Source organism: Oncorhynchus tshawytscha, linkage group LG06 (assembly GCF_018296145.1).
Source record: "Oncorhynchus tshawytscha isolate Ot180627B linkage group LG06, Otsh_v2.0, whole genome shotgun sequence".
Classification (NCBI taxonomy): domain Eukaryota; kingdom Metazoa; phylum Chordata; class Actinopteri; order Salmoniformes; family Salmonidae; genus Oncorhynchus; species Oncorhynchus tshawytscha.
In genome coordinates, this window is record NC_056434.1 from 21950801 (window position 1) to 21976006 (window position 25206).

Consider the following 25206-nt stretch of genomic DNA (forward strand, 5'->3'; position numbering starts at 1 on the left):
ATTTCTATATAATTGTATAATACATTACATTAAAATACTTACACTTTCATTTGTATTCAAGGAAAAATTGATGTCTGATATTCTATCAAAGGGAATACTGAAATGTTAAAGAAAAGAGTTTAGTTTAGTTATATTAGTGAGACAATGACTTCACAAAATGGCTTCAGGACTCCTCCCGACAGAGGCCCAGTAACAGGTAGAAGGACAATGATGGCACACTAACTCACATTAAAAACAGCTTTTGCAGAAACCCCATCAGCCATTCTCCACAGGAACCCAAACACCAGCAGATTCCCACATAACAAGATCCAGACAGAAGTGGCATAGAGGAGGGCAGAAGTGTGCTACTTACTCCAAACTAAACTGAATTTTGCAATTACAAAGTTACTGTCTAGACTCTGGTCCAAGCAAACCACCAGTCTATTGACAGTGACACGCATTTTGAACTTTACAGTCATGTATCCAATTTAATGGTAGGCCTGTATAATAACAGCTAGTTAAATGGAATCATAAAGAAATTTGACTTGTGTGTTGCCGAATTCAAACTGGCATCCAATTTAGATACAGCTTTATTTCTCCACACTGGAGATATATCACTATCCAAACAGTGGCATATTATTTTCATATGTAGATGTTAAATTACAAACATGTGACCTAAACCTTGTGCAGAGAAAAACTGGTTTGCAGTTACGTTAAACAGATAATATATTAGAGTTCTAGTCTCCCCAAACCCTCATTAAAAAAACCACAACCAATGTAATAGTAGGTTATGAACAAAACATCATGCAGGATCAGTACTCACTCCACGACATCATCCTGATCGGCAAACTCTTCGTCATTGAAGCCAAACTGCTCAATAAAATTGGACGTCATTTGTTGCATCTGATAATCAGAAAAGGCCTGGCAAACCCAGGACCAACGATAATGATATAGTCTTGGCACTTACAAAAGTCTTAAAGTTCTACAATTCAAAACAATTGGCTAGTACTGTAGCTATTGGTTAATAGTTAAGATTAAGAGCACATGCATACTTACATGTTTAATGTTAGTTTTTAAATCATATATCAGTACTACTACGAGACATAAGTCCAGTATAATAATGTTATCAACAATTACAAACACTATAAATATGCAGATTTAACAGTGTGTCTACAGTCTTATCCAGTTACAGACTTACCTGTTGTAAAGAGGAATCCTGGTGGAATCCGCTGTCCTTGAAGTCTACCTCATCATCACTGGATGAGTGAATATGGTGTGTGTTCACCTAGGGCACAATGCAAACAACCTTATTACTAATAGGACAACCATTAGACCTTCTTCAAACAGCTTTGGCACTACTGGCACCTCAACTTCCAGTGTAAATACTCTGTGTACTTTGCAAACATTTTGGCATCGAGTAACAGGTGTCTGGATCAGACTTACTAGGTCTACAGTGTTTCTCTTGTTTGTGTCAGCTAGCTGACCAGAAGTGAAGGCCTCCCATCTCTGTTTGTCATCCTCTGTGAGCTCTGAAACACAAATCAAAACGAATGTTAGTCACAGGCACCGAATACAACAGTAGACCTTAGAGTGAAATGCTTACTTACGAGCCCCTAACAATGCAGTTAAAAAAACATAAGAAATAAAAGTAACATGTAATTAAAGAGCAGCAGTAAAACAACAATAGAAAGACAACACACAGGGGGGGTACAGGTAGAGAGTCAATGTGTGGGGGCACCGGTTAGTTAAGGTAATATGTATACGTAGGTAGAATTATTAAAGTGACTATGCATAGATGATAACAGAGTAGCAGCCGTGTAAAAGAGGGGGAGAGGGGGTGCTCTCGATGACGCAGCTGTGGAACCTTTTGAGGATCTGAGGACCCATGACAAATCTTTTCAGTTTCCTGAGGGGGAAAACGTTTTGTCATGCCCTCTTCACGGCTGTCTTGGTGTGCTTGGACAATGTTAGTTTGTTGGTGAAGTGGACACCAAGGAACTTGAAGCTCTCAACCTGCTTCCACTGCAGCAGAGTCGATGAGAATGGGGGCGTGCTTGGTCCTCTTTTTCCTGTAGTCCACAATAATCTCCTTTATCTTAATCATGTTGAGGGAGAGGTTGTTGTCCTGGCACCACACAGCCAGGTTAGGACCTCCTCCCTATAGGCTGTCTTGACATTTTTCAGGCCTACCACTGTTGTGTCATCTGCATACTTAATGATGTCATCAGTCATGAGTGAACAGGAAGTACAGGAGGGAACTGAGCACGCACCCCAGGGGCCCGTGTTGAGGATGTGTTGTTACCTACCCTTACCAACTGGGGGTTGGCCCGTCAGGAAGCCCAGGACCTAGTTGCAGAGGGAGGTGTTTAGTCCCAGGGTCCTTAGCTTATTGATGAGCTTTGAGGGCACTGTGGTGTTGAACACTGAGCTGTAGTCAATGAATAGCATTCTCACATAAGTGTTCCTTTTGTCCAGGTGTGAAAGTGCAGTGTGGAGTGCAATAGCGACTGCATCATCTGTGGAACTGTTGGGGTGGTATGCAAATTGGAGTGGGTCTAGGGTTTCTGGGATAATGGTGTTAACGTGAGCCATGACCAGCCTTTCAAAGCACTTCATGGCTACAGACGTGAGTGCTACGGGTGGGTAGGCATTTAGGCAGGTTACCTTAGTGTTCTTGGCACAGGCACTATGGTGGTCTGCTTAAAACATGTTGGTATTAGAGACTCGGAGAGGGAGAAGTTGAAAATGACATTAAAGACACTTGCCAGTTGGTCAGCGCATGCTCGCAGAACACGTCCTGGTAATCCGTCTGGCCCTGTTGATCTGTTTAAGGGTCATCACATCGGCTGCGGAGAGCGTGATCACAGTCTTCCGGAACAACTGATGCTCTCATGCATGTTATAGTGTTACTTGCCTCGAAGCGAGCATAGAAGTAGTTTAGCTCGTCTGGAACGCTTGTGTAACTGGGCAGCTCTCAGCTGTGCTTTGCTTTGTAGTCTGTATTGGATTGCAATACCTGCCACATCCGATGAGCGTCAGAGCCGGTGTAGTACAACTCGATCTTTGTCCTGTATTGACGCTTTGCCTGTTTGATGGTTCATCAGAGGGCATAGCAGGATTTCTTAGAAGCTTCTGGGTTAGAGTCCCGCTCCTTGAAAGCAGCAGCTCTAGCCTTTAACTCAGTGCGGATGTTGCCTCTAATCCACGGCTTCTGGTTGGGTATGTACGTACGGTCAATGTGGGGACAGTCTCAACGATGCACTTTTTGATGAAGCAAGTGACTGATGGTGTACGCCTCAATGCCAACGGAGGAATCCCGGAACATATTCCAGTCTGTGCTAGCAAAACAGTCCTGTAGCTTAGCATCCGCTTCATCTGACCACTTTTTTATTGATCTAGTCACTGGTACTTCCTGCTTTAATTTTTGCTTATAAGCAGGAATCAGGAGGATAGAATTATGGTCAGATTTACCAAATGGAGGGAGAGCTTTGTATGCATCTCTGTGTGTAGAGTAAAGGTGGTCCAGAGTTTGTTTTTCCTCTGGTTGCACATTTAACACGCTGATAGAAATTTGGTAAAACGGATTTAAGTTTCCCTGCATTAAAGTCCCCGGCTTCTAGGAGCGCTGCCTCTGGGTGAGCGTTTTCTTGTTTGCTAATGGTGGAATACAGCTCATTCAATGCTGTCTTAGTGCCAGTCTCTGACTGTGGCAGTATGTAAACAGCTACTAAAAATACAGATGAAAACTCTAGGTAGATAGTTTGGTCTAAAGCTCATCATGAGATACTCTACCTCAGGCATGCAATAGCTTGAGACTTCCTCAGATATCGTGCACCAGCTGTTATTTACAAAAATACATAGCCTGCCACTCCTCGTCTTACCAGACACCATGGTTCTATCCTGCCAGTGCAGCATATAACCAGCCAGCTGTATGTTGATAAGTGTCATCGTTCAGCCACGTCTCCGTGAAGCATAATATATTACAGTTTTGAATGTCCCGTTGGTAGATTAATCTTTCACGTAGGTAATTTATTTTAATGTCCAAAGATTGCACGTTTGCTAGCATAACCGAAGGCAGTGGGGGTTTATTCGATCGCCTACGAATTCTCAGAAGGCAGCCCATGCTCCGGCCACTTTTCCTCCGCCTCCTCTTCACGTAAATCACAGGGATCTGGGCCTGCTTCCGAGAAAGCGGTATATTGTTCGCGTCGGGCTTGTCAGACTCGTTAATGGGAAAAAAGGATTCTGTCAGTCCGTGGTGAGTAATCGCAGTCCTGATGTCCAGAAGTTATTTTCGGTCATAAGAGACGGTAGCGGAAACATTATGTACAAAATCTGTGAAAAAATAAGTTGCAAATAAACAAACAAATAAACGATCGATTGGGGGCACGTAAAAACGTCAACCTTCTCCGGCGCCATTTTATGAGTCACACATATAAATAACACAAGATTAGTCTATTCCACCTCAATACAGTAATTCATTTTAGAACCTCCAACTTAAATTTCTGATGGGACATGACACCGCAAAGCACACTCACCCAAGATGAGCTGCTGTATCTTCGCACCATTGGGGCCCTTGTCGCTGTTGTGCACTATTGAGTTGGCTATTCTGGTCAAGTGCCCCATGTAGCCCCGTCTACGTCCACCCTCACCCCTGAAACAGGAAAAACATGCGTATTGAAGCCTATATGAACATTATGGTGACATTTCTTACACTACATTGAGCAAACAGCTCACAAGAGAGTTAGAAAAATATGCAAAGTCGAGTGGTCTAGTAACAACAGCATTATGGTCTAAATTCATAGTGGAATGAGAAAAAAGACAACAGTACTTACTGCTCCTTCTCATTGGAGCTCCATGCATCAAGAATTCTCTGGATAAACTGGCACTTCTGAAACAGCTAAAACACAGAGCAAAAAGCAGTTAATTGACTTGTCTGACATGAATAACATCGATGTAAAGGGTGATAAAGACTCACGTGTTTGATGAGGTGGCTTTCTCTGACAGGCTCTTGGTCCTGATCTCTGTTGATTTCGGGGTTTTCACTTTGGGCTGGGGGCATTGCTAGGATCATCGCAGTGCAGATTTCAACTTGTATATGCAGGAAGTTATTCCATATATAGTTGAAGTACATGTCCTGAGAATAAATGGAGAGAGAAAGACAGCCATTAATTACACATCACAAATCTAGTTGTTGAAATGCTCATCATTCCTGTTGACCATGGTTATGAGATGGGGGTAGTAAGGGAACCAGTGTCAAAAGAAAGTGAAAACCCTGTGCACAGCATTAAGTCTAGATCATGGTGCTGTTTTGGTAGGAAAAACTAGTACGCCAAAACAAGTAAAAAACACAAAAAGACAGGCAACTGACAAGTATGACTCCAAGAGTGTTGAGGTTGATCAGCTCCATGTTGATAATATGAGTGTTGGTCTGCAGGAGGCTGGCCACAAGACGGACCACACTCAACCGGGTGTTGCCCACTGGGGGGTCCAGCATGCCCCATGTGGTTTTCATGATATTCTTCTGCAAATGTGGGGATGAAAGGAACAATCAGGGTCTCGTTCAGTCTATATTCATTTAACTTGGTAATGCAAATAAAACCACCATTGGAGTGCACATGTAGAGTAAATTACAAGAAGGACCACCCACTGAAGATAAATATGACTCAAAGTTAAAAAGTTTGAGATAGCAGGATCACAAAAAAAAAATCTAAGACAGAAATGTAGTATAAGTTTATTGAAAATATGGTGGTAGTTATATTTCACTCAAGTGGATAGGCAAGGAGGACAACCTACTCTAATGAGCTTACTAATCTAAGAAATGTGTGCACTTTTTACTGTGTGTGTGTGTGTGTGTAAAGTATTACCTTTGGGGGTTCCAGCAGCAGTTGATGGAAGTCTTTGAGCCTGGGCCTGACAGCCTCCAGAATGCTCTGATTGACTGAGAAGGATGGGTGGCTCATACCAGGGGGACAGATCTCCAAATGACCTTCGAACCTGTACATGTCAAAAAAAATATATATTTTATTAGGATCCCCAAAGCCACAGCTACTCTTCCTGGGGTCCACATAAAACACATTAATAGACAAGTGCAGCACAAGGACAGAACTATGTGCATTTAAAAAAAAAAACACAATTTCATACATTTATGCCATCATAATAATAATAAGATTCATAGACACTACTGAATGCAAGTGTAACACACAAAAACGGAAATGCAATAAGGAGGTGCGTTGTCAAACCGGCAGACACTTCTCGTTAGATTCCCGACATGAATAAAGCCACCTTGTTTCTATAGTAACTGGGTCTCCAGGGGTATTATAGACTTTACAGTTATCACCTGCAATGTGTTTGAGGTAACATGTAATCTCTTAAACTTGCAAGCCTTTTGTTACAGTTACCACCCGCTATGGGTATCATTAGGTAAAATGCAACATTCATGAACATGCAGAAATAACCAGGACTTGAACAAAAGAGCAGCATATCAGACAAGTCTAACAACTCAACACTAATAGTATCTTAAAACACTATACCACACAACCAAACCAACATTAAACACAAAACAGGACATTGTGAACTTACGCTGGTCTTCGTGTCTCAAAGAGTGTCAGGAGAATCTGAATTACACTGACTATGGCAGAGTCATTTTTCTCTTTGTCAAAGATGTTGGATAGCAACTGCTCCACAGTCTCTTGTCTGAGAAATGGGAGGGGGATAAAATATCAAGCTTTTGCCAGGACAATAAAGTCATACTTTGGATATCATGATAGCAACAAGTTTTCTTCGCTGAAAGAATCAAGCAGAGGTTGTTGATTTACTTTTCCAGTGTGGCCAGTAAGGGATCAGGCTCAGAGCAGCCCTGCACTTGGAACATCTGATCTCTGCTGAGGCGGATTATTTCACACAGAGACTGGGATGCGTTGGAGTGCCTCTGCGTGAGGAGAGAGAGAGAGACTTGTAAAAACACTGTCTGAAGAAACAGTACTCCACACAAATGGTTAATGAAATGCAACGTACATCCTCATCCTGAGAAGGTTGGACCATATCAACAAGTCTCTGGATCACCTTCTCCTCATTCAGCCACTGTGGATGAATAAGTTACAGGTTGATGATTGATCATTAAGAAAATGGACAGAAACTTCAAAACTAAAACTCCAACACTGACATTTAAGACATCTTGTCTGAGCTGCTGTGGTTCAATGCAGGTCAGCATTCTGAGCAGCAAGTCCATGATGGCGGAGGTCCCTATGTGTTTAATCATTAAGTCCACAAAGTCTTCTCTCTTCCGCAGAAACTCCACAATCTACAAGAGATGGTTTGTTTAGAAGACACTCTTCTTCTCAAGCTTTAACAAGACAATGCAGTATGTCATAAACTCTTCAAAATTACACAGATTATGACTAGTGGTCTGTACTGATCTCACCTGTTCTGGTTTCCTGCCGATGAGGATGCTAAGGACCTTGCTGAAGAAGCTGGCCAGTAAAGGGTTGAGTGGAGAGTCCCTTTGCAAAAATCCATAAAGTTTCATCAGCAAACTTTCATCTTCTCCCAGTCTGTCATTGATCTGTCCAACGTCCGAGGTAAGGAGTTCACACGATATGTTGGGGTACCTGCAAATACATAATTTGGTGATTTGCCCAGTACAGCTGGCCAACCACACAAAACACAAAGTTCCTGTATAATTGACAGCCTAGCAAGTCATGCTTGCCCCCTTGGGGTTGTAAGGGTATTCCCTTATGACGTAAAAACACATGAACGCAAGGGAAGCTGAAAGAAATTCAGAATCATTCTGAAAACAGTGTGTGTGAATCTCACTCACTTGTACTTGATCTTCTCCTCTACATCATCACTTGGCTCCTGTGTGATGTAGGTGACCAGGTCTACCATGCACTGAGGCCGCACCAGGAAGTCCACCAGCTTGTGGTTCTGGGCCTTGCACTCCTGCAGAACATCCTCCTCGTCCATCACCTCAGTCAGAGTCACATCCTCCTTCTCCAGGAGGGTGTCAATGTGAGACGTTGTGTGTAGATCAAACTTCCAAAACATGATGTTTCTGCAAGGAAGGAAAATGGTCATAAGGCAAATGGGAAACCACTCAGTGACTAAAAGTACACGGCGCAGGTTGAGAGGAGGTAGTCAAATGGAAAGTAGGTGGTCAAACTGATAGCTTCACAAACGTACCTGACTGGGGTAGAGTCCGTCCAGAGGTTAAAAATAAAATAATGCTTGTGCTCTTTGGGAGTTCTGGCCCATTACAGGCTTCACAGACAGCAGTGACGAGAGACCTTTGGACACAGCGGCATCAACAGATCAACGTACACCTGAAAGAAAGAACCGAATTTAGCCATCAGAGCATATTACTCCCTGCACTGGAAACAACTTTTGGTATTTACTATGTGAGATTGATTATGTTAAATATTAAGTGCTACTGAAACAAGTAGCAATTTAAGATGTTAATTTTGGCTTACATTCATTTCTAAAATAAGTAATATGATAAACTGCTGAAAACAAATATTTAGCCTAGGTCATAAGACAAACAAAGCCCGAGGAAAGTATTTGGGCCGGTAAACCATGGTTTTTCCATCATCGTAGGAAAAGACTGCACTTCCTTGTCATCATCCCAACAACTTTGCCCAAAACAGAAGGTGTATGCACTTTTTGTTTAATGCTTTTAAGTTTAAGAGAAGCTCTACTCAGCAAATCTCTCCTCATGCAAACATACTGGCAACGTCATTGCTTGCACAGAACTTGGTCAAATCACTGTCACATTTTAAAGGAAAATACCACTCAAAAACACCTATTGGTACCCCCACCCCTCCAATTAGTTGATAGTCCCAAAATGTTTTGCATGCGATTATCAGCAGTCAAATTATAGGATTTTTAAGAAGCAAAGTGTCACATCATCATCATGATGCATTTTGCATCATCAGTCCAATATCTTATCTTGACATGCAAAAACCTGACTGTTAAGAGCGGACGACTGAATACTACACCAAACGGTAGTTTGAGCGGAAACAATAAAGCAAACTCTCCTCCACTGTTTCGGTAAAGGACAGAGGGATGGGGCATGAAAAATGTAACAGTCAAATTCAGAGAGCTTTGGATGCATGGACTGACCATGATGATACCAAAATCATAGTTTTAACCATGTTGAGGCTATATAGTGTTTGTTTACTTTGATTACAAACATGGGAGTTAAAAAAAAGCTTATATATATATATATACATATATATATATAAAGCTTATATATATATACAAAGTAGAATCTCAATTCAACGGCTCAGACACAAGAGGTATGTGGCAGGGTCTACAGTCAATCACGGATTACAAAAAGAAAACCAGCCCAGTCACGGACCAGGATGTCTTGCTCCCAGGCAGACTAAATAACTTTTTTGCCCGCTTTGAGGACAATACAGTGCCACTGACACGGCCTGCCTGCAACCAAAACATGCGGCCTCTCCTTCACTGCAGCCGAGGTGAGTAAAACATTTAAACGTGTTAACCCTCGCAAGGCTGCAGGCCCAGACGGCATCCCCAGCCGCACCCTCAGAGCATGCGCAGACCAGCTGGCTGGTGTGTTTACGGACATATTCAATCAATCCCTATCCCAGTCTGTTGTTCCCACATGCTTCAAGAGGGCCACCATTGTTCCTGTTCCCAAGAAAGCTAAGGTAACTGAGCTAAACGACTACCGCCCATTAGCACTCACTTCCGTCATCATGAAGTGCTTTGAGAGACTAGTCAAGGACCATATCACCTCCACCCTACCTGACACCCTAGACCCACTCCGATTTGCTTACCGCCCAAATAGGTCCACAGACGATGCAATCTCAACCACACTGCCCTAACCCATCTGGAAAAGAGGAATACCTATGTGAGAATGCTGTTCAGCGACTACAGCACGGCATTTAACGCCATAGTACCCTCCAAGCTCGTCATCAAGCTCGAGACCCTGGGTCTCGACCCCGCCCTGTGCAACTGGGTACTGGACTTCCTGACGGGCCGCCCCCAGGTGGTGAGGGTAGGCAACATCATCTCCATCCCGCTGATCCTCAACACTGGGGCCCCACAAGGGTGCGTTCTGAGCCCTCTCCTCTACTCTACTCCCTGTTCACCCACGACTGCGTGGCCACACACGCCTCCAACTCCATCATCAAGTTTGCGGACGACACAACAGTGGTATGCTTGATTACCAACAACGACAAGACGGCCTACAGGGAGGAGGTGAGGGCCCTCGGAGTGTGGTGTCAGGAAAATAACCTCACACTCAACGTCAACAAAACTAAGGAGATGATTGTGGACTTCAGGAAACAGCAGAGGGAACACCCCCCCATCCACATCGATGGAACAGTAGGGGAGAGGGTAGCAAGTTTTAAGTTCCTCGGCGTACACATCACAGACAAACTGAATTGGTCCACCCACACAGACAGCATCGTGAAGAAGGTACAGCAGCGCCTCTTCAACCTCAGGAGGCTGAAGAAATTCGGCTTGTCACCAAAAGCACTCAAACTTCTACAGATGCACAATCGAGAGCATCCTGGCGGGCTGTATCACCGCCTGGTATGGCAACTGCTCCGCCCACAACCATAAGGCTCTCCAGAGGGTAGTGAGGTCTGCACAACGCATCACCGGGGGCAAACTACCTGCCCTCCAGGACACCTACACCACCCGATGTTACAGGAAGGCCATAAAGATCATCAAGGACAACAACCACCCGAGCCACTGCCTGTTCACCCCGCTATCATCCAGAAGGCGAGGTCAGTACAGGTGCATCAAAGCTGGGACCGAGAGACTGAAAAACAGCTTCTATCTCAAGGCCATCAGACTGTTAAACAGCCACCACTAACATTGAGTGGCTGCTGCCAACACACTGACTCAACTCCAGCCACTTTAATAATGGGAATTGATGGGAAATTATGTAAAATATATCACTAGCCACTTTAAACAATGCTACCTAATATAATGTTTACAAACCCTACATTATTCATCTCATATGTATACGTATATACTGTACTCTATATCTACTGCATCTTTATGTAATACATGTATCACTAGCCACTAACTATGCCACTTTGTTTACATACTCATCTCATATGTATATACTGTACTCGATACCATCTACTGTATCTTGCCTATGCCGCTCTGTACCATCACTCATTCATATATCTTTATGTACATATTCTTTATCCCCTTACACGTGTGTGTATAAGACAGTAGTTTTGGAATTGTTAGTTAGATTACTTGTTGGTTATTACTGCATTGTCAGAACTAGAAGCACAAGCATTTCGCTACACTCGCATTAACATCTGCTAACCATGTGTATGTGACAAATACAATTTGATAGGGTGGCGCACAATTGGCTCAGCGTCGTCCGGGTTTGGCCGTCATTGTAAATAAGAGTTTGTTCTTAACTGACTTGACTAGTTAAATAAAAAAGGTTACACACACACACACACACACACACACACACACACCAAAAAGTTGCCATTTACATATGTCCCCATAACCAGTAAAATAATCAAAACCGATTTCTTTCACTTACTTGCTGTGCTGTTTCATTGTTCAGTCTTAATTTTGAACCGGGATTTATAATGGATGCAGTTTGAGTCTTTGAATGTCAAAAAATGTCAAATAACACTATTTGAAATGTCAAATAAGCTTGTTGACCAATCAGGACCTGAATATGACTGCACATTATAATTTAACGTGTTCATAAATGTATGCAGTATTTACACATCGATTAGACTATCACTCGTATTTCATATGTCATCGATACGTACACTATGATGCTGGTAAAGTTGTCTCGCGCACCTACAGTGCAGGTCATTAAAAAATGCTAGCTAGCTCACGGATGCAAACAGTGTTCTTCCCCAAAAACATACAGTTGAAGTCAGAAGTTTACATACACTTACATTAGAGTCTTTAAAACTGGGTTTTTAACCACTCCACAAATTTCTTGTTAACAAACTATGGTTTTGGCAAGTCGGGTAGGACACCAACTTTGTGCATGACAAGTCATTTTTCCAACAATTGTTTACAGAGAGATTATTTCACTATCACAATTCCAGTGGGTCAGAAGTTTATATACACTAAGTTGACTGTGCCCTCTTGAAGCTAGGGGGCACTATTTTTTTTACAATTGGAAAGATTAGGATTAAAAACACTAAAGTTTCCAAAACTGTCAAAATATTGTCTGTGAGTATAACAGAACTGATATTGCAGGCGAAACCCTGAGGAAAATCAAACCAGGAAGTAGCTTCTATTTTGAAAACTCCATGTTCCATAGCCTGCCTTTGCTCCATTTAGAAGGGACATCAACCAGATTCCTTTTCCTATCGCTTCCTCAAGGTGTCAGTCTAGACAGTTTCAGGCTTTTATTTTGAAAAATGAGCGAGAAAGATAACATTGCGTCATTGTATGGCCGGGTGCCAGCAGCGTTTTGCTTGGCGCAACAGAGTTTGGGCAGCCATTGCCTTTCCCGATCCTACTGCAAAAGACAGTTGTAGTTGATATATTAACAATTATATATTTTAAAAACAGCCTGAGGATTGATTATAAAAAACGATTGACATGTTTCTGTGGACATTACGGATACTATTTGGAATTTGTCTGCGTTGTCGTGACCGCTCTTTCCTGTGAATTTCTGAACATAACGTGCCAAACAAGTTATTTTGGATATAAAAATAATTTTTATGGAACAAAAGGAACATTTATTGTGTAACTGGGAGTCTCGTGAGTGAAAACATCCGAAGATCAAATCAAATTTATTTATATAGCCCTTCGTACATCAGCTGATATCTCAAAGTGCTGTACAGAAACCCAGCCTAAAACCCCAAACAGCAAGCAATGCAGGTGTAGAAGCACGGTGGCTAGGAAAAACTCCCTAGAAAGGCCAAAACCTAGGAAGAAACCTAGAGAGGAACCAGGCTATGTGGGGTGGCCAGTCCTCTTCTGGCTGTGCCGGGTGGAGATTATAACAGAACATGGCCAAGATGTTCAAATGTTCATAACTGACCAGCATGGTCGAATAATAATAATAAGGCAGAACAGTTGAAACTGGAGCAGCACAAGATCAAAGGTAAACGATTAATTTGATTGCTTTTCTGATTTGTAACCAAGCTACTTGATGCTAGGTGTTCATAATGCTTTGTCGAGCGATCGATAAACTTACAAACACTTGGATTGCTTTAGCTGTAAACGCATATTTTAAAAATCTGACATGACAGGTGGATTAACAAAAGGCTAAGCTGTGTTTTGCTATATTGCACTTGTGATTTAATGAATATAAATATTTGTAGTAATATTATTTGAATGTAGTGGTATGCAATTCAGTGGTTGTTGATGAAAATTATCTCGCTAAAGGGATGGGTAGCGTCAAGACGTTAAACAGCTTGGAAAATTCCAGAAAATTGTGTCATGGCTTTAGAAGCTTCTGATAGGCTAATTGACATCATTTGAGTCAATTGGAGGTGTACCTGTGGATGTATTTCAAGGCCTAGCTTCAAACTCAGTGCCCCTTTCCTTACATCACGGGAAAATCAAAAGAAATCAGCTAAGACCTCAGAAGAAAATTGTAGACCTCCACAAGGATGGTTCATCCTTGGGAGCAATTTCCAAATGCCTGAAGGTACCACGTTCATCTGTACAAACAATAATACGCAAGTATAGACACCATGGGACCACGCAGCCGGCATACCGCTCAGGAAGGACAAGCGTTCTGTCTCCTAGAAATTAATGTACATTGGTGCGAAAAGTGCAAATCAATCACAGAACAGCAGCAAAGGATGTTGTGAAGACGATGGAAGAAACAGGTACAAAAGTATCCACAGTAAAACGAGTCCTATATCGACAGAACCTGAAATACCATTCAGAAAAGAAGAAACCACTGTTCCAGAAGCGCCATAAAAAAGCCAGACTACGGTTTGCAACTACACATGGGGACAAAGATCGTACTTTTTGGAGAAATGTCCTCTGGTCTGATGAAACAAAAAATAGAACTGTTTGGTCATAATGACCATAGTTCTGTTTGGAGGGAAAAGGGGGAGGCTTGCAAGCCAAAGAACACCACACCAACCGTGAAGCACAGGGGTGGCAGCATCATGTTTTGGGGGTCCTTTGCTGCAGGAGGGACTGGTGCACTTCACAAAATAGACGGCATCATGAGGTAGGAAAATGTAGATATATTGAAGAAACATCAAGACATCAGTCAAGAAGTTAAAGCTCGTTCGTAAATGGGTCTTCCAAATGGACAATGAACCCAAGCATACTTCCATAGTTCTGTCAAAATGGCTTAAGGACAACACAGTCAAGGTATTGGAGTAGCCATCACAAAGCCCTGACCTAAATCCCAGAGAAGATTTGTGGGCAGAACTGACAAAGCGTGTGAGAGCAAGGAGGCCTACAAACCTGACTCCGTTACACCAGCTCTGTCAGGAGTAATGGGCCAAAATTCACCCAATTTATTGTGGGAAGCTTGTGGAAGGCTACCCAAAACATTTGACCCAAATTAAACAATCGAAAGGCAACACTACCAAATACTAATTGAATGTTTGTAAACTTCTTACCCACTGGGAATGTGATGAAAGAAATAAAAGCTGAAATAAATCTCTACTAATATTCTGACATTTCACATTCTTAAAATAAAGTGGTGATCCTAACTGACCTAAAAAAGGGAATTTTTACTGGGATTAAATGTCAGGAATTGTGAAAACTGAGTTTAAATGTATTTAAATGATAAGGTGCATGTAAACTTTGACTTCAACCGTAGCAAAACATCAATCTGTTTCAGTATATAGCTAGGTTTCATCATCTAAAATAACTATAATTTTTAAGACAGTTCTTATATGATTAATGGTGGTTGGACCCATCTTTGTGAAGCTAGCCACAATAGTGGACTATGCCGTTAGCCCTCAAAATAAGCTAAAGCTTATTTAACCCGTCAAATTGTGTAATTTGACGGGTATCTTTTTTGACACGCAAAGACCCAAAATGGCGTTCCATAGTATGTAGCGAAGCTAATAGCAGTGACGCTATTACTGTGCAACTCCGGTAGGGCAATATCTGAAAAATAGCGCACTTGGTAGTGCGTACCGGTGCTCGACCAGTCACAAAAAGCCAACATCACCCACGACAGAGAACGGTTAATCGTCAAAGGCAATGAATTCCATGCTCTTGATGGATTTCGCCTTTGAGTTGTCTCGCTGAATATGTCGTACTCTTTCAAATGACTGCTCTACTTGTTGACTGCTCGATCCACATAGCCCACAATGTCTGCTATGTTAGGAATGCTGGGTTGCACGTGCAGCGCAAAATTTTACGTGATGTCATTACGTCATATACAGTGGGGAGAACAAGTATTTGATAACCTGCAAAATCGGCAGTGTTTCCTACTTACAAAGCATGTAGAGGTCTGTAATGTTTATCATAGGTACACTTCAACTGTGAGAGACGGAATCTAAAACAAAAATCCAGAAAATCACATTGTATGATTTAAGTAATTCATTTGCATTTTATTGCATGACATAAGAATTTGATACATCAGAAAAGCAGAACATAATATTTGGTACAGAAACCTTTGTTTGCAATTACAGAGATCATACGTTTCCTGTACACTCCTCCATACAGACCTTCTCCAGATCCTTCAGGTTTCGGGGCTGTCGCTGGGCAATACGGACTTTCAGCTCTCTCCAAAGATTTTCTATTGGGTTCAGGTCTGGAGACTGGCTATGCCACTCCAGGACCTTGAGATGCTTCTTACGGAGCCACTCCTTAGTTGCCCTGGCTGTGTGTTTCGGATCGTTGTCATGCTGGAAGACCCAGCCACGACCCATCTTCAATGCTCTTACTGAGGGAAGGAGGTTGTTGGCCAAGATCTCACAATACATGGCCCCATCCATCCTCCCCTCAATACGGTGCAGTCGTCCTGTCCCCTTTGTAGAAAATCATCCCCAAAGAATGTTGTTTCCACCTCCATGCTTCACGGTTGGGATGGTGTTCTTGGGGTTGTACTAATCCTTCTTCCTCCAAACACAGAGAGTGGAATTTTGACAAAAAAGCTATATTTTTGTCTCATCAGACCACATGACCTTCTCCCATTCCTCCTCTGGATCATCTAGATGGTCATTGGCAAACTTCAGACGGGCCTGGACATGCACTGGCTTGAGCAGGGGGACCTTGCGTGCGCTGCAGGATTTTAATCCATGACGGCGTAATGTGTTAGTAATGGTTTTCTTTGAGACTGTGGTCCCAGCTCTCTTCAGGTCATTGACCAGGTCCTGCCGTGTAGTTCTGGGCTGATCCCTCACCTTCCTCGTGATCATTGATGCCCCATGAGGTGAGATCTTGCATGGAGCCCCAGACCGAGGGTGATTGAGCATCATCTTGAATTTCAATTTTCTAATAATTGCACCAACAGTTGTTGCCTTCTCACCAAGCTGCATGCCTATTGTCCTGTAGCCCATCCCAGCCTTGTGCAGGTCTACACAGCTCTCTGGTCTTGGCCATTGTGGCAAGATTGGAGTCTGTTTGATTGAGAGTGTGGACAGGTGTCTTTTGTACAGGTAACGAGTTCAAACAGGTGCAGTTAATTCAGGGAATGAGTGGAGAACAGGAGGGATTCTTAAAGGAAAACTAACAGGTCTGCGAGAGCTGGAATTCTTACTGGTTGGTAGGTGATCAAATTACTTATGTCATGCAATAAAATGCAAATTAATTACTTAATCATACAATGCGATTTTCTGGATTTTTGTTTTAGATTCCGTCTCTCACAGTTGAAGTCTACCTATGATAAAAAATTTGACCTCTACATGCTTTGTAAGTAGTAAAACCTGCAAAATCGGCAGTGTATCAAATACTTGTTCTCCCCACTATAGGTATGCACGTCAGCTTTGACATCGGTGTTAAACAAGACACCGGCCCAATACCAATGTTGGCATTTTTAGCTAGTGTCGGCCGATTCCAAAAAATAGTTCACCGATATATTGTGCATCCTTAATTCTAACCATGGCCAGAGGGGTATATAAATGATAAGAGTTAGCTGGCTAAGTTTCCTAAATATTCTGAAATAACTTTCTACATTTTAGAAAGATAAACTTAAAATAGGCATGGTGCATAGCAAGAAGCTGACTAAACAGCAGGATCATTACGCATGTGCACATTGTGCTGGGGACAATAAAAGGACACTAAAATGTGCAGTTTTGTCACAACACAATGCCACAGATGTCTCATGTTTTGAGGGAGCGTGGAATTGGCACGCTGACTGCAGGAACTGTTGCCAGAGAACTTAATGTAACTTTCTCTACCATAAGGCTCCTCCAACGTCATTTTGGAGAATTCGGCAATACATCCAACCGGCCTTCCAACCGCAGACCCATGTATGGCGTTGTGTGGGCGAGCGGAGTGCCCCATGGTGGTGGTGGTGTTACGGTACTGGCAGGCATAAGCTACGGACAACGAACACAATTGCATTTTATCGATGGCAATTTCAATACACAACAATAAAGTGACGAGATCCTGAGGCCCATTTTTTTTCAGGAAGTGACGACCATATGCAGATCTGTATTCCTGATCATGGGAAATCCATTGTTTATGGCCAAATTAATTTATTGATTTCCTCATATGAACTGTAACTCTGTAAAATTATTGCATGTTGAGTTTCTTTCCACTATTAGCACCAGATATATATTCTGGACATTCTCTAAAATTACAATGTAAACCTTTTTTAAATTCCTGTCTAGCACCTTAAAGTTCAATTTATACTGAACAAAAATAGTGTTGCACAGTATTACTTACCTGCCAGTGTTGTGGTTGGCTGTGATATTCATTGTACTATCTAGTTGATAGACCAAAAGTAAAAGGCTGAACTCACACTTGAGCCTTTTTACTTTGTTTTGGTCCACCAGCTTCAAAGAGCTGTAAAACAAGCTATTTTTGGCAAATGAAAATATATTTCACAGCGATTTAGATGGTACAATGATTCCCTACACTAGTCAGTGCTTCTTTTCTCAAACTGAAATTGAGCGAACAGCATAGAATTTTAGCAACCAGGAAATGACAGCGATTCCCACTAGATAAAACAGCTAGTCAAACCAGCTTTAGTATTTTGACAGATGCCATGCCGGCAGGAGAAATCAATAGGTGAAATATCACAACACTGGCAGGTAAGTAATACTGTTAAACACTATAATTCTACTATTGTCGCCAGATATGTTACAATGCAACCCTCCCCCCCCAAAAAAAAAAATCCTGTGTAGCTCTATTGATGAACCAGATTATTTATCAAAGTTAGCTGGCTAACTTATTGATCCTGCTTTGTAGTAGCCCTCTGGTATGGCAAAAGTGTTTGCTCTCCTTGGAAAACAGCAGCTACTGAGAAGGCTTATGAGAGCACTTAATTCCAATTTGCATAATTTAAAGCTACAATGTGTAACTTTGTGGGGGACCACACCAAATTCACATAGAAAGGTGAGTTCTAACAGATCTACCACCTCTTAGACTTGCTTTCAACAGGAATGAAAGATATGTGTACTATTTCTATGCTGAAGTTTCATTTTTGCATCTTTTACTTTTGTACACCAACTTCAAACAGCTGAATATGAAAACTATATTTCACAGGGGTTTAGATGGTACAATGATTCTCTACAAACTTAAACTAGGCAAACTATTAGAATTTTAGCAACCAGGAAATGGCAGAGTGATTTCTGCATGGTGCATATTTAAGGGATAACCCCATCAGTCCCAGTTGAAAAAGACAGGACACTCAAAGAATACTGGATAGCCAATCCCCAGTGGGTGAAAACAAAAACATGCAATATGTCAAATAAAATCATAACTGTACAAAACAATGTATACTCAGTCAAACATCCATGTATACCTATTCCAGTGACAAGTGTAAAACTTAACCTTAGGGTTAACCAAAGGAAACATATTTTGTTTCATTGGCTACAGATTGGTGTACAAAGATGGTTGGTGTCCATTACTGGGCATTACAGGAATGCCCCATACAAACATCCATCATAGATTTTTCAAATAACCTGTCCTTGGAAATACTTTTTTTTCAATGAATCGAGAACTAAGGAAGTATCTTTGAAATGTCTGTCTACAATTGCAGGTGAAAAATGACCTTTCCAAGAACCATTTTAAATTTTCTTCGTTCCACTGTTCCAATAAGCAAAATAAAAGTTCCGAACCAGTTCGTACCAAAAACAAGTACCGGTTTATATGTTTGTTCTTTAAAAAAAAACATGTTTTTTTAAAATTAATTTTTAAAAATCATACTGTTTTTACATTTAGCTATACCCCTACACAGACTCTGTACCCCCTATATATAGCCTCATTGTGTAACTTTTTCCCCCACTAGTTTATTTTATAAATATTTTCTGAAAACGGCATTGTTGGTTATGGGATTGTACGTAAGCATTTCACTATAAGGTTGCATGTGACAAATACAATTTGATTTGAAATTAAATTCAAATCAAATCTAATTTTATTTGTCACATACACATGGTTAGCAGATGTTAATGCGAGTGTAGCGAAATGCTTGTGCTTCTAGTTCCGACAATGCAGTAATAACGAGCAAGTAATCTAACTAACAATTCCAAAAAAAACTACTGTCATACACAGTGTAAGGGGATAAAGAATATGTACATAAGGATATATGAATGAGTGATGGTACAGAGCAGCATAGGCAAGATACAGTAGATGATATCGAGTACAGTATATACATATGAGATAAGTATGTAAACCAAGTGGCATAGTTAAAGTGGCTAGTGATACATGTATTACATAAGGATGCAGTCGATGATATAGAGTACAGTATCAACGTATGCATATGAGATGAACAATGTAGGGTAAGTAACATTATATAAGGTAGCATTGTTTAAAGTGGCTAGTGATATATTTACATCATTTCCCATCGATTCCCATGATTAAAGTGGCTGGAGTAGAGTCAGTGTCATTGACAGTGTGTTGGCAGTAGCCACTCAATGTTAGTGGTGGCTGTTTAACAGTCTGATGGCCTTGAGATAGAAGCTGTTTTTCAGTCTCTCGGTCCCAGCTTTGATGCACCTGTACTGACCTCGCCTTCTGGATGGCAGCGGGGTGAACAGGCAGTGGCTCGGGTGGTTGATGTCCTTGATGATCTTTATGGCCTTCCTGTAGCATCGGGTGGTGTAGGTGTCTTGGAGGGCAGGTAGTTTGCCCCCGGTGATGCGTTGTGCAGACCTCACTACCCTCTGGAGAGCCTTACGGTTGAGGGCGGTGCAGTTGCCATACCAGGCGGTGATACAGCCCGCCAGGAAGCTCTCGATTGTGCATCTGTAGAAGTTTGTGAGTGCTTTTGGTGACAAGCCGAATTTCTTCAGCCTCCTGAGGTTGAAGAGGCGCTGCTGCGCCTTCCTCACGATGCTGTCTGTGTGAGTGGACCAATTCAGTTTGTCTGTGATGTGTATGCCGAGGAACTTAAAACTTGCTACCCTCTCCACTACTGTTCCATCGATGTGGATGGGGGTGTTCCCTCTGCTGTTTCCTGAAGTCCACAATCATCTCCTTAGTTTTGTTGACGTTGAGTGTGAGGTTATTTTCCTGACACCACACTCCGAGGGCCCTCACCTCCTCCCTGTAGGCCGTCTCGTCGTTGTTGGTAATCAAGCCTACCACTGTTGTGTCGTCCGCAAACTTGATGATTGAGTTGGAGGCGTGCATGGCCACGCAGTCGTGGGTGAACAGGGAGTACAGGAGAGGGCTCAGAACGCACCCTTGTGGGGCCCCAGTGTTGAGGATCAGCGGGGAGGAGATGTTGTTGCCTACCCTCACCACCTGGGGGCGGCCCGACAGGAAGTCCAGTACCCAGTTGCACAGGGCGGGGTCGAGACCCAGGGTCTCGAGCTTGATGACGAGCTTGGAGGGTACTATGGTGTTGAATGCCGAGCTGTAGTCGATGAACAGCATTCTCACATAGGTATTCCTCTTGTCCAGATGGGTTAGGGCAGTGTGCAGTGTGGTTGAGATTGCATCGTCTGTGGACCTATTTGGGCGGTAAGCAAATTGGAGTGGGTCAAGGGTGTCAGGTAGGGTGGAGGTGATATGGTCCTTGACTAGTCTCTCAAAGCACTTCATGATGACGGATGTGAGTGCTACGGGCGGTAGTCGTTTAGCTCAGTTACCTTAGCTTTCTTGGGAACAGGAACAATGGTGGCCCTCTTGAAGCATGTGGGAACAGCAGACTGGTATAGGGATTGATTGAATATGTCCGTAAACACACCGGCCAGCTGGTCTGCGCATGCTCTGAGGGCGCGGCTGGGGATGCCGTCTGGGCCTGCAGCCTTGCGAGGGTTAACACGTTTAAATGTCTTACTCACTTCGGCTGCAGTGAAGGAGAGACCGCATGTTTCCGTTGCAGGCCGTGTCAGTGGCACTGTATTGACCTCAAAGCGGGCCAAAAAAGTTATTTAGTCTGCCTGGGAGCAAGACATCCTGGTCCGTGACTGGGCTGGGTTTCTTCCTGTAGTCCGTGATTGACTGTAGACCCTGCCACATACCTCTTGTGTCTGAGCCGTTGAATTGAGATTCTACTTTGTCTCTGTACTGGCGCTTAGCTTGTTTGATAGCCTTGCGGAGGGAATAGCTGCACTGTTTGTATTCAGCCATGTTACCAGACACCTTGCCCTGATTAAAAGCAGTGGTTCGTGCCTTCAGTTTCACACGAATGCTGCCATCAATCCACGGTTTCTGGTTAGGGAATGTTTTAATCGTTGCTATGGGAACGACATCTTCAACGCACGTTCTAATGAACTCGCACACCGAATCAGCGTATTCGTCAATGTTGTTGTCTGACGCAATACGAATCATCTCCCAGTCCACGTGATGGAAGCAGTCTTGGAGTGTGGAGTCAGCTTGGTCGGACCAGCGTTGGACAGACCTCAGCGTGGGAGCTTCTTGTTTTAGTTTCTGTCTGTAGGCAGGGATCAACAAAATGGAGTCGTGGTCAGCTTTTCCGAAAGGGGGGCGGGGCAGGGCCTTATATGCGTCGCGGAAGTTAGAGTAACAATGATCCAAGGTCTTTCCACCCCTGGTTGCGCAATCGATATGCTGATAAAATTTAGGGAGTCTTGTTTTCAGATTAGCCTTGTTAAAATCCCCAGCTACAATGAATGCAGCCTCCGGATAAATCGTTTCCAGTTTGCAGAGAGTTAAATAAAGTTCGTTCAGAGCCATCGATGTGTCTGCTTGGGGGGGATATATACGGCTGTGATTATAATCGAAGAGAATTCTCTTGGTAGATAATGCGGTCTACATTTGATTGTGAGGAATTCTAAATCAGGTGAACAGAAGGATTTGAGTTCCTGTATGTTTCTTTCATCACACCATGTCACGTTGGCCATAAGACATACGCCCCCGCCCCTCTTCTTACCAGAAAGATGTTTGTTTCTGTCGGCGCGATGCGTGGAGAAACCCGCTGGCTGCACCGCTCGGATTGCGTCTCTCCAGTGAGCCATGTTTCCGTGAAGCAGAGAACGTTACAGTCTCTGATGTCCCTCTGGAATGCTACCCTTGCTCGGATTTCATCAACCTTGTTGTCAAGAGACTGGACATTGGCAAGAAGAATGCTAGGGAGTGGTGCACGATGTGCCCGTCTCCGGAGTCTGACCAGAAGACCGCTTCGTTTCCCTCTTTTTCTGAGTCGTTTTTTTTTTTGGCCGCTGCATGTGATCCACTCGGTTACACTGGTTGTAAGGCAGAACACTGGATCCGCATCGCGAAAAACATATTCTTGGTCGTACTGATGGTGAGTTGACGCTGATCTTATATTCAGTAGTTCTTGTCGGCTGTATGTAAAGAAACCTAAGATGACCTGGGGTACTAGTGTAAGAAATAACACGTAAAAGAACAAAAAACTGCATAGTTTCCTAGGAACGCGAAGCGAGGCGGCCATCTCTGTCGGCGCCGGAAGAAATTACTTCACCAATCATGCAGTGCAGATAGAGCAGCTTGCTATGGAGCAGGCAAGCTATAGCTCAGTAAGTTGTTTACATGGATGATGGACAGACAAGTAAGTGTAGGGTGCGAGATGAAACTGAAATTTTACAAGTGGGGAGAAAGTGAGAGGATGAATGAGGCTGGGCTTGAAGCACTGGGCATCTTGTGATGACACTTAATAAAGCCCACAGAATTATACCAACAGAGGAGCGGCTTCTATGGAGGAACTTTGAATGTCTTTGAACTTCAGTTGTCTTAATGTTGTACGAGAGCTAGCTATCTAACAAGCTTGTGTGTGCAGACCGGCACCAGAGATAAAACAGGCAGGTAGCCTACAAGCTGCAAACACAGCTAAAGACTTTCAATTGGCAGCCAGACACTGGAAGAAGTTAATGATTGACAGGGGGGAGTGCTTTGCATAAGCATTTTGTTTAATTTGTTTGTGTTCCCATGTTTTTTATTTTATTTTAACTTTTATTTAACTAGGCAAGTCAGTTAAGAACAAATTCTTATTTTCAATGACGGCCTAGGAACAGTGGGTTAACTGCCTGTTCAGGGGCAGAACGGGTCAGGGGCAGCTCTGGGGTTTGAACTTGCAACCTTCCGGTTACTAGTAGGCCACCCTGCCGCCCCAAATAACAGTTCTGTTCCGGAACAATATAGGTCACTTTCGTTCCCAGTTCTGTTCTGCCTGCCCCCCCCCCCACACAGAATCTAGAAGGAATAAACTATTGCTACGAACAGGTTAGTTAAAAAATCTATGGTGGCGGATTGTATGGGGCTTTCCTGTAACGCCCAATGATGGACACATTATCAGGTGTACAACCTGTAGCTACTGTTCCATGTAAACTAAACTAGAACGTGTCATCTAACCTAGGTCATGTGTTTTGCTATAGGCTTACTTTTGTTTGCCAAGTGTAATACATTGCCCAGAGCAAAGGGCTACATATACGTTACATTGCTGTTTTCCCTAACAAGTGGGGCTAATTGCTGTTCAGTGTTCGTACTGTACACTACTTTTACGAGTCTGCTATCAAGCTAGGTAACTTAACTAATATAGAGATATATCAGGACAAGCTGGAACTAGCTAGCTGATTATGTAACGTTAACTATTGGGATCAGAAACTGAACTAGCCAAATGCAATACTTCGCGTGACTTGGAGAATCTTAAAACAATTTAAAGACGACTTAGCTAGCTACATACAAAACATCAATAGACCGCTAATTGATAGCTAGCTAGCCAAGTTGGCTAACTGGATTTTGAGAACAAAACAACAAGTTACCGGGAAAACACTTTGTATTTTGCTATCTCCAAACTACTAACTAGTTATCTAGCTAACTACTTCAAAGCATATTTACCCGAAAAGCAAACGCTAACTAGCCAACAAACATTAATGTTACCCACCTAGCCGGATATTGGTTAGCTAGCTAGGTAACATAGGTGTCAACATGGTTCTTTTGGAAGACTTGACGCTCCAACTATGGTATCTACTTTAGTTAGCTAAAACATACCAACATCTGTAAAGAGGAAAGAGGTATAAACACTGTTGGATAACATGCAAACTAGCTAGCTAACTCTGGTTAGCTAACGTTAGCATTTTCGGAAGTACCCTAACCAGAGCACAGGCCAAACCAAACGGTGTCGAACACTAAAATACGGCTAACGTTAGCTAAAAATATTGTGTATTTCAATCGACCCCAGTCGACTTTCAGTCCCACATAATAACACTAACTTACCTTAACTATTGACTACAAGATACAACAAGTGAAATACATCGGTGTAGCAACGTTACCGGGAGCTAATGGGAAAATGCTAAAGTTAGTGTTGCTCCGGTTAGCTGGTCCAGTGCTGTTCGTGTCTCCTCAGAACTGAATGGAATAGCAAGTACGTACCGATAAACAGCGGTATATGGCGAGTCCCCGGCATGTAGCTTATTGATCCATTAGCCTAAAGTGTTAAAAGCGAGGAACATTCAAATCCTAAGAAAAAAAAATTATGTTTACAAGTGATTCTGACAGGCGCGAAAAGGTAGACCATCAGAGGGCACTTTTCAAGATGGCGGTTCCATCAACTTCAACGACCCCTTCCCCCACCACAACTGAAGTATCTACCTGTCAATCAAACATACTGGTGGCGCTCTATTGGCTATGAATTACGCCAATTAGACCTACTTCAAGCGAGTTCAGTCTTGTGATTTGGTACTGTACACTGCATACTGTCCACTCCTTTGCGGTAAAAAAAAACATTGTTGC

General features: G+C 42.7%; 1 protein-coding gene across 5 annotated transcripts in view; it reads right to left on the bottom strand.

Moving 5' to 3' along the window:
• Nucleotides 1–25044, bottom strand: part of LOC112252243 (serine/threonine-protein phosphatase 6 regulatory subunit 3) — a 30427-nt gene extending 5383 nt beyond the window's left edge. The window contains exons 1-17 of one of the 5 annotated variants that reach the window (XM_024423312.2): nucleotides 24847–25044; nucleotides 8161–8300; nucleotides 7799–8032; nucleotides 7403–7589; nucleotides 7145–7282; nucleotides 6997–7062; nucleotides 6798–6910; nucleotides 6562–6675; nucleotides 5847–5976; nucleotides 5351–5503; nucleotides 4958–5116; nucleotides 4815–4879; nucleotides 4518–4633; nucleotides 1423–1508; nucleotides 1178–1264; nucleotides 803–849; nucleotides 43–97 (exon numbers count right to left, since the gene is read on the bottom strand). In XM_024423312.2, the coding sequence (XP_024279080.1) occupies nucleotides 43–97; nucleotides 803–849; nucleotides 1178–1264; nucleotides 1423–1508; nucleotides 4518–4633; nucleotides 4815–4879; nucleotides 4958–5116; nucleotides 5351–5503; nucleotides 5847–5976; nucleotides 6562–6675; nucleotides 6798–6910; nucleotides 6997–7062; nucleotides 7145–7282; nucleotides 7403–7589; nucleotides 7799–8025 (1743 nt within the window). In that variant the 5' untranslated portion in view covers nucleotides 8026–8032; nucleotides 8161–8300; nucleotides 24847–25044. Of the gene's footprint in view, nucleotides 1–42; nucleotides 98–802; nucleotides 901–1177; nucleotides 1265–1422; nucleotides 1509–4517; nucleotides 4634–4814; nucleotides 4880–4957; nucleotides 5117–5350; nucleotides 5504–5846; nucleotides 5977–6561; nucleotides 6676–6797; nucleotides 6911–6996; nucleotides 7063–7144; nucleotides 7283–7402; nucleotides 7590–7798; nucleotides 8033–8160; nucleotides 8301–24846 lie in introns of all 5 variants that reach the window. The other 4 variants (XM_024423309.2, XM_024423311.2, XM_024423310.2 and 1 more) reach the window with 4 other exon arrangements.
• Nucleotides 25045–25206: the final 162 nt, after the last annotated feature.